At 37.0% G+C, this 10,365-nt stretch overlaps 1 protein-coding gene across 5 annotated transcripts in view; it reads right to left on the bottom strand.

Annotated features, from left to right (window-relative positions):
• Positions 1 to 8,990: 8,990 nt before the first annotated feature.
• LOC127814020 (uncharacterized) overlaps positions 8,991 to 10,365 on the bottom strand; it is a 92,344-nt gene continuing 90,969 nt past the window's right edge. For all 5 annotated transcript variants that reach the window (XM_052355232.1, XM_052355233.1, XM_052355234.1 and 2 more), the window contains 2 exons: positions 9,780 to 9,930; positions 8,991 to 9,508 (listed from right to left, as the gene is read on the bottom strand). In XM_052355232.1, coding sequence (XP_052211192.1) covers positions 9,783 to 9,930 — 148 coding nt within the window. In that variant the 3' untranslated portion in view covers positions 8,991 to 9,508; positions 9,780 to 9,782. The remainder of the gene's footprint in view (positions 9,509 to 9,779; positions 9,931 to 10,365) is intronic.

Raw genomic sequence — 10,365 nt, 5'->3', positions numbered from 1 at the left:
AACTCTAATTTGACCACTGTTTTTTCCTACATACTCCTCTTTCATCCCTCTAAAGGAATATAAAAAAGAACTGGACTTACCTCACTGTTTTCCAGTGATTAAGGCCCAGATTCTTGCGACGCACAGTTTCGCTGGTGAAGCTCGTATCTCTTTCGTTCCTTCACCAATTTTCCTCATTTTTCTTGCAAATTTCTCCCTCTCTCTCAATAACACACTCTTTACCTTTAAACTTCTCAATATGACATAAAATTGGCTTCGAATGATTTGGAATGCCCAAAACTCAACCCAAAGATCCTATTTATAAACGTTTTTTGGCCAATCGTGTTTCGCCACATGTCCTATCATCATGAGGCCTCATTATTATCTTCCATGTATGGCCAATAAATGCTTGCCACATGACCCAAACTTGGAGGCTAAGTAATCTTGGAGAAGACTTATTTAACAAAGACTTGGAGAAGACTTAACAAAGACTTAGAGAAGACTTAAGACTTGGAGAATACTTAACAAAGACTTAGAGAAGACTAAGAAAAGACTTTGATTTAAATAAGGTTTGTACTCCAAAATGATCCAAAGCTATATTAGAGTTTTATTTGAAATCCACAATCATGACTTTCACAATCCCTTGAAATGTGTTATTTCCTCAAGTATCTGAATCTAAAAATCTTGAATATTATCATATATTAGTCTAGAAATCTCGAGTGTTAAAACCTGCCTCCATATACTATTACATAGAGACTACACAAAGAACATTTATATCTCTCACTTGAAATGGTTCTGCTTAACGACAAATCTCTGACACTGGTGCGTAAGACAATTGTGTTGCCTTCAGTCAAAGGACCAAACACATAATTGAAAATCAATAATAGATCATTAATCTTTCTAACCATCCAATTTGTTACAAGCATCACATTTAGTAAATGTTCAACCAATACCTATCCACATTTACATATATTCATCTCATGTAATATGACCTATGATTTACCATCATTTATCATTAGTATTTCATACTTATCAAAGGTAGTAAAGTCATGTATTAATCCATAATCAATTAATCATAATTTCCTTTTGAAGAATCTTAGAATTAGAAATACCTTTAAAAAATCCTATGTTGTAGATGTTTATCATATATTTTTAACAACTTAAGAATAAGATCATCAAGATATCTAAGGATTGATTTATATACAATTGGAGAGCTTGTGAATAAAAATATGACCATTTAGATTACATACAAGATTATATCATTCAGCCTAACACTCATATTAGACGTCATCTAAATCTAGTGTAAAGTCACTAACACCAACAAATACATGATCAACTAACCATTATATATTTATTTAGTATGTTAGTATAATATAGCAGCCTGCAAATATTTTGGGGCTAAAAAGATGGAAAAACACCCGGCATATAGCAAAGGTCTGGGAGCTATGTGTTTATTGTGAGTCAAAAAAGCTGTGTTTGGTTATAGTTTCTCCATTTTTGTTTCTCTTTTGCTATATTTTATTATACCCATCTTCATATTCACTACATGTTTGATAAATGATTTTGGATAGAAGGGGAAGACCTTACCTCCTTTCACGGAAACAATTTCAGAACCCATTCCACCCAAACAAGTTTTTAGTCTTCCTCATGGCTTGGCTTCTTATTCACTTTCTCCGTGTTTGTTAACAACTCTTTCTTAAGATACGAATGGAAGAAATAGAATCCTACGTCACTTGGTATTTAAGAACAACTTCATATGATGATTTTTGTTAGAATTGTTGTTACATTAGGATAAGTTCCGTAATGATAAGATAAATATTTAGAATTTGAATTTGTTTTAAATTCAATCGTATTTGAATTTTGATAATATGATAGGATAACTGATTGAAATTTGAATTAGATTCAAATTCGTAAAAATATATGCTTACCTATATCTGTGTGATTCCTATAAATAGGCATAGAGCCTAATGAAAAAAAATACGAAAATCAGAATCAGTTTTTGATCGCTCATATACTGTCTTCGACATCACTATTTGAGCCATGGACGGATAAGGAGTTGACGTACAAGAAAGCTTTTATAGTTTTCTTCCACAGAGGTCGTTAAACAAATCAGTTTCAATTATTCCACTGTGATCCAGGTATTTTAGATACCGTTTGCAACTTTATTAAAAGTTGTACAATGGTATCAGAGCTTTGTTTATTTGTCTACACCTTTCCGGTTGACTATTTGTATTCACGGGTTTTTGTAACTTGTGGTATCTTTTTTATGCATAAAATTATTTTCTATCCATTAAAATACAGATATGAATGAGATAGTCATCGACAACCGTGTTTGTCATCGCCGATGGGCAGCAGTAACGTGTTCAATCATCACTACCATGGCGGATGGTTGGCCATTTTCGCCCATCACCAAAGATCACCGTAGTCGCTGCCAGTGGGAGGTTCGATCGGAGTGGCCAATTCTTTGTGGGTTTGCCATGGGTCGTGGCTCGTCGTCATGAGTGAGCCATGGCTGTGGCCGAGACCTGACAACTTTCCCATGGATCATCTTCGCCATCGCCGGTGGTTGGTCTCCTATTTTCCTTTCTTTTCGAACAACAGCCTCTGTGGCCGCTGTTAAGGTAGAAAGCCGGTGGCTAAAGCCGCTGCGATGATGGGTGAGGAATGAGATGGGGCAACCGGCGATGATAGTGAGGAGAAGGCGGTGGCAACAACGACCATGGCGTCGTTTGTCGTCGCCAATGGTGCGTGTTGCTGGCCATGGCGTCCTTCGGCACTACATCACTTCTAGCCTCCTTTTCTTCACCTTCCTTACATGGACGACAGCCTTTGTGGCTGTTGTAAATAAATGCAAGCCAGCGACAGTTAGGGACTAAGAAGAAGAACGAAAGGAAGCTGGCAATGGAGGAATAAAGCGGCGGCAACGACTGTGCAAGGATGCGCCAGTAAACCCTAAGTTTGGGAAAGATGATGGATCTTGACCCACTGTGTTGGGTCGACCCACTAGGTCGGATTTGACCCGATCTATTAGGAGATCCATGAGTATGGATCTAAAGCTGGCCAATGCATTTGTTCAATTGGGCTTAGGCTTGCACTTGGGCCATTTGTTTTTGTTAATAATTGGACTAGGCTTTAATTAAAATGATTTGGGCCTCAATTTTGTATTGGGCCATATTATGGGTTTTTTATTTAATTGTTTGGATTATGCTTTCGGGCCATGAATTAATTAGTTTAATTTTTAGCCTAAAATTATAAATTAAATAATAAATAAATTTTGAGATTTAAAATAAATAAATAAATAATTTTAGAATTATTTTTAGAATATCTAATTCTAGAATATTAATTTTTGTAATTAGTAATATTGTTTTCATGACATTTATTATGTGTTTAATTTTATCATGATAATTGTTTTGATTATTCTTTTAGACCATAAATTAATAAGTTTAATTTTGAGTCTAAAATTATAAATAGATGTGATATGGCATATTTTTTGCTCAATAAAAATTAACTTAATTAATTATCTGTTGTCCGCAAATATTTAGTTTCATTTGCTTATTGATAATTAATTTCGATTTAGTACCGATCTTGGGTTTTGTGTGGATTCTAATTTATTGTTGGATTTTATGGATCAATTCCACATAAGCAATTGAGTCATAGCATTTTTAGTTATGCATCAAGGGTGATGACTTTGAAGCTTAGTGATCTGTTGATCCCGAAGTGCATAGCTAAATGTTTGATTTAATTGTTTGCCTTGAACATATGCATTGAATGTCTTTTGTTATCCCTGATTCAGTGATCAATGCACACCAGTTCAATTGTTGGAAGCATGATTAGGATAGATAAGTTGGATGGGCCCAACTACTCTACATGGGAGAAGCAGATTCAATATATACTTCAGATGGAGAAAGTATGGGACATTTTGGAGACTTCACATCTCGTGCCGCAAGGGGAAAATGTTTTCTTGACAACACAACAAGCCTATGATAAATGGCTTGAGAGGGACAATTGTGCTCATCTTGCAATGCTTGTAAGCATGCGGGCTGGCGAGTTTGAGCCTTGCCAGACTAATATGGAAATGTGGCAAAAGATGAAAATCACTTTTGGTTAGACATCTACAACAAAGTTTCGTGCTTTACAATTAAAATTTCAACAGTATGTCAAATTTTAATAGTATGTCAAGGACCCAAGGCACAACATGGCTAAGCATCTGAGAGTGATGGGTTCACTCATCAGAAATCTTCAGAGTGTAGGAGTAGCGCTTATTGATGAGTAGCAACTCTTATGGGTGATAAGATCCTTACCTAACCCTAAGTGGTCTTAGATGAAGCTTCTTATGACACACAACGAAAATATCAAAACTTTTGATGATATTTCACGTCACTTGGAGCTTGAGGCAGAGAGCATTAAAGTGAACCGTGTGGCGACTTTTGTAGCCAAGGTAGACAGACGTGAGGGCTTTGGGCCCAAGCGCAAAAGACAAGGATCGAGGGCATTAAGTCCTACACCTAAGATTAGCAAAGGCAAGAAGGCCAAGAGAGGGGCATGTGGAAAGAAAGACTTGTCCAAACTGAAATGCTATAATTGTAAGAAGAAGGGTTACTTCACTCGGGATTGTCCAAAGCCAAAGAAAGAGCAACATGACATATAAGTGTTGTGAAAGAAGGATTTGTGGATTACCACTAGGGGCTAGTGGGAACTCAGTACGTCACGCTTGGGAATGGCACACAAGAAGAAGTTCTTGGAGTTGGTTTGTTCCAGCTCAAGATGAAGAATGGTTCTACTCCTGAAGGACGTTATGTATGCTCCCGGAGTCTGGTGTAATCTATTATTAGTAGCATGTTTACTAGGACAATGTTATTCTTTTCTTTTCCATGATACTGGCATGAACATCCATTTGGATGATACATTCTTTGATAGTGGTTTCTTAGTGGATGGTTTTTTCAACCTTAATTTGGATCATGTTTATGATAATCGTTCTATTGCTTTAGTTTATTCTACTTCTTCTATCGTAAATGTAGATTGTGATTTATGGCACAAAAGACTTGGTCATGTGGGCCAAGAAAGGATGGCAAGGTTGGCGCGAGAAGGTCTATTGGGATCTCTTAATAAAGTAAGACTCACTATGTGTGAGCCTTGCTTAGCCGGTAAAGCTAAGAGGAAACTTTTTGGTAAGGCTTCTCGTGTATCTTATCCTTTGGAGTTAGTACACTCTGACATATGCTATCATATGAAGGTGAGGGCACGTCATAGTGCATCATACTTTATTACCTTTATAGACGATTATTCACGTTTCGATTATGTGTATCTAATTTCTCACAAGTCAGAAGCTTTAAATTGTTTCAGATGCTTTGTGCATAAGGTTGAAAATCAGATGGATAAGAATTTAGAAACTCTTCGAACCGATATAGGTCGTGAATATCTTTTTGATCAGTTTAGAAGTCTATGTGAGGAAAGGTATAGTTCGACACTTGACAATTCCTGGCACACCGCAACAAAATGGTGTTGCTGCCAGAATAAGATTTTGTTGGAAATGGTTAAATCAATGTTGGTGTAGGAAAATCTCCCTATTAGTTTTTGGGGAGATGCATTGTTGACTACAACCTGTATTCTTAATTGTGTTCCAAGCAAGTCTGTGCCCTTTACCTCCTATGAGTTATGGATTGGTAGAAGCCCAAACTTGGATCACTTGTGGCCTTGGGGGTCAGTTGGATATGTTCATAGCACGTCCCACAAATATGGAAAACTTAGACCGATAGCTAGCAAGAAGGTGTTCTTTCGGTATCCTATGGGTTCAAAAGGATACATTATGTATGGTGAATATTCTAGTAGGGGTTTGACTGAGATAAAATCTCAGGATGTAAAGTTTCTTGAGAATGAGTTCCTAAGAATTGGTGAGGTTGATAAGAACTTCCAATTGTAAGAGTTACAAGAGGAAATGCCTTTAGTCAGTGGGAGGATTCTTGTAGTTAGTGGGAGTGAACCCATAGTCAAACCTTTGGAGACTCTAGTAATTAGACGCAGCCAACGTGCGCTTATCCCTCGTCATCATTTTGATGATATTGAGGAAAGGGTACTTATGTGTGCCATGTTGGATGACACTGAGTCGACTTCTTATGAAGAAGTCTTAACCTCCCCAAATCGAGATTAATGGTTGATCGCTATGAAAGAGGGAATGGACTCGATAGATAAGAACAAGGTGTGGGACCTTGTCGATCTTCCACCAAATAGAAAGACAATTGGCAACAAATGGGTCTTGAAAGTCAAAACGTCGAGCTTATGGATCGATCGACAAGTATAAGGCCTGGTTGGTCGCGAAGGGCCAAATGAAGGAGTGTAGATTTCTTGGAGACATTTTCTCCTATGGTGAGATTTGACTCTAGTCATGTAATTCTAGCCATCCTTGCTCATTTAGATCTTGAGCTACACTTGATGGATGTCAAGACAACATTTCTCAATGGAGAACTAGACGAGGAGATATACATGGATCAACCCATCGGTTTTGTTATTGAAGGGTAGGAGGGCAAAGTGTGCCATCTCAAATGATCCATATATGATCTCAAGCAGTCATCTAAACAATGGTATCTACGATTTCATGAATCCATCACTTCCGTAGGTTTGACCATGTTGGAGGAAGACCATTGTGTATTGTGTGTATGTCTAAATGACAAGATATGGGTTCTTGATTTTGTCCTTATATGTAGATGAAATCTTATTGGCTAGAAACAACTTGAAAATGATCAACACCATTAAGGAATGGATATTCTCTGTCTTTGAGATGAAAGATTTAGGAGAAGCGACTTATATCCTCAAAGTTAAGATCTTGAGGGATCGCTCAAGAAGGCTTTTGAGTTTGTCTGAAAAGACTTACCTTCGTAAGATCCTTGAACGATTTAATATGGATAACTCAAAGTCTGTTGATACTCTAGTTGATAAGGGTTGTACCTTGAGTACTAGTTAGTGCCCTAAAATAAAGGAAGAAAAGAAACTAACGCAAAAAAAACCATACGCAAACCATACGCCAGTGCTGTTGGGAGTCTCATGTACCTAATGAAGTGTACTCATCCTGATATTTGCTTCGTTGTTGGGCTAGTAAGCAGATACGAAAGTAATCCAGGTGAGAAACACTAGAAAGTTGTCAAGAGAATCATGAGGTATCTACGCAGTACTTATGATTATGTCTTGGCTTTCCAAGGTGGAGATATGAAAGTACGTGGTTATACTGATGTTAATTTTGGCAAAGATATAGATGACAGTGTCTCTACATTAGCATATATTTTCACTCTTGCTGGAGGCTCTATTTCTTGGAAAAGCAAGAAGCAAGATTGCGTTACTTGGTCGACCATGGAAGCAAAGTATGTGGCTAGCTCAAAAGCTGGAAGACATGCATCCTGGCTTAGTACTTTCCTTCAAAAGCTCGGGGTAACAGCTCAGGCTGATGAACCTGTCGAGATTCGTATCGACAACATGGTTGCGATGCAATTCGCACACAACCCCAAATTTCATGATAGAGGAAAGCACATAAGAAGAAGATATCACTACATTAGAAGATTAATTAGGGATAAGGAAGTGATCTTGAGTTATATTCCTAGAGTTGAAATGTTGGCTGACCCATTGACAAAGCCATTTAGCAGGAATGTATTTCAATCTCATGTGAGGTGTATGGGATTACGTAGAATTTGAATTCTATATTTGATCACTGTTTACGACATTCCTATTGATTTATGCTAATGGATATTTGTTATCTTCTTTCTGTTTTCATTATATGACATTGTGTTATTGATATGAAAAACATTGAAATAGTTGCACACGTTCATGAATGTCACCAGGCTTGGATCAGTCCTCTCACGCGGATGATCGCCCTGACATTTGTGTGGTGTGCAAGATGAGACAACTTACTCTTGGACAGTCAGTATAAGTGTCTTGACACACGAGGAGTATTCAAGGTTGTTATTGTCGCCTTAGTACGGCTAAGATGAGGCTTATTTGAAGAAGTAGAATATAGATACATTTCAAATTTCATATTAAGCCTGAGAATAGCAAGATGTGAGCACTCATGAGTTGAGTGACTCATGCTAGTGCCTATGTGGTGACTGAGCTAACATCTGTACGGTGTTTTGAATGTGACATCCCTGATTAGTGGGAGTTCCACCGTAGCATGCACGTCATATAGCATGCGCTTATTCAATCGCTATAGGAAAATGACAAGATTGTTATCTCTCTGTCATTGTGTGGGACCCTATTCACATATGCCTTTTAACTTAAAATTGTTTTATAAAGTTGAAGTTCAAATACACTACTTTAGCATGTCATCTATTTGGCCAACAAGAAAACAGCTAGGCAGGACATGACTGGGCAAGTGGTTGAACCAAGAGATGGATTGATTTGAATTTTGGGAAAGATAATTTATACCACATCATGTAACTTTCGCAACTCATAGTCCGGACAATCATCTATGTGATGATCATGAGTGCAAGAACTTTGATTGATGACCAAATGCTGTTCAAAGTTACTCTTGAGATATTAGAAACATTTGATAGATGTGTTATTTATTATCTAAGGCATATATGGCATTATCCTAGTTTATTTCTTTTTGCAACAGTACTATGTTAGCATTGATGATTGTTTGATATAGTACTATTATCATTGTCATTAAGATCACACCCCTTAACGTCCTATATGAGGAGATGAATTGTTCATTATCTCATATACCCGAGTGAAAGATTGTTACAATTGCGGTTATATTGTGATAAGTTCCCTAATGACAAGTATTTAGAATTTGAATTTGTTTCAAATTCAATCGTTTTTGAATTTTAATAATATGATAGGATAACTGATTAAAATTTGAATTAGATTTAAATTCTTAAAAAAATATGCCTATCTATATCTGTGTAATACCTATAAATAGGCATAGACCTTAGTGAAGAAAATATGACAATCAGAATCAATTTCTGATCACTCATATACTGTCTTTAACATCACCATTCGAGCCTTAGAGAAACAAGGGATAAACGTACAAAATAACTTTTATAGTTTTCTTCCATGGAGGTCGTTAAACAAATCAATTTCGATTATTCCACTATGATTCAGGTATTTTACATATCATTTGCAACTTTATTAGAAGTTCTACAATTTCCGTAGCAACTCAGATAGAAGACTAAAAATACAATTTGTCATGATTACAAAAAAATTTCTATGAAAAAATTAAGAAACAAAAATTAGAGAGATATACAGTGGGAAGCACAATATATAGGTATAGGTCACAGCATCTCAGGAGGATACTGCACGTGACATTATAAAGTTCTGGTCACCCCATCATCCCTTAATGTCCTCTCTCGAAACTGCTTTTTACCTTTCCCAATTGGTATTTGGACAAAAATACGAGGAAGTAACAAAAGTCGCCTGAGAAAATCAGAGGTGCTGCTGCTGCCCTGGGAAATCAGCAGTCGAGCTCACACTTCTGAATGTAGATCCTCAAAAGCTACCTTGATAATTGGTTGTCATGATTCGGATGGACCCTTTGACTACAAATCTGTAAATGTAAATTGTAAACAATAACGATCAATTTCCATACTCGTGGAGGCTTTGTGAATTAAAAAACGTCGAGAACAAGCTTGGCCAGTTTCACAGTGCCAAATCATTAGAAATGCATACAATTGCCAATACTTCATGAATCTTCTGTGAAGCTAACTAGTTTTATGAGGTGAGCGCATGAATGAGAGTGCGTGCATGGGTGTTTGTATGCATGCCTATCTGAAAACACAGCATCGAGGGAGAAAAGTATGATTTGACTTTCATTTTACCTTTTAAGTGCGAACCCACAAGGGATCCAGAGACACAGGCTTCTCATTTCGTGTGTAAGCTGATTGAGTTCCTAAAGGAGGAGCATGCACCGTTATTGGAAGCACCCACTCGCACTTGTCCCTTCCCTCTATTAGAAGTGGATGCTCAAATCTAGCATTAAAGAACAAAAAAGGAGTTCAGAGACTTTTAGGAGACAGAATATTAAAAAAGAGCTCTAAATATGAGTACTTAATCTGGTGAGAATAGCAAAACAAGGTTCCAACAACATATTTATCATTAATCCCCACCAGGTGAAGTTGTCTACATGAATCCTAGCTCACTCTGTCTAGAATTTCATGATTTTATGCTAGCTACCGGCTACCTAATGCAACATGGTTTAAGGTGTGGTGGTTTTAAGTCCCTTCAATATTTCAACTAATGTTGGCTTACCAAGAAAAGTTCCAAGTGACCTGAAATTTGGTTCTATTTCTTGTTGAATTCCACTAATTAGTATTCAGTGAACTGGATGGTTCACTAGGTCTATTCAGATTGACATCAAACTTGTTTTGTCAATGAGAAAGCTGACATTGGGTGAACCATGCAAAT

Source organism: Diospyros lotus, chromosome 12 (genome assembly GCF_014633365.1).
Source record: "Diospyros lotus cultivar Yz01 chromosome 12, ASM1463336v1, whole genome shotgun sequence".
Lineage (NCBI taxonomy): Eukaryota > Viridiplantae > Streptophyta > Magnoliopsida > Ericales > Ebenaceae > Diospyros > Diospyros lotus.
Note: the sequence above shows the minus strand (reverse complement) of the source record. Positions and strands in the feature narration are given on the sequence as shown.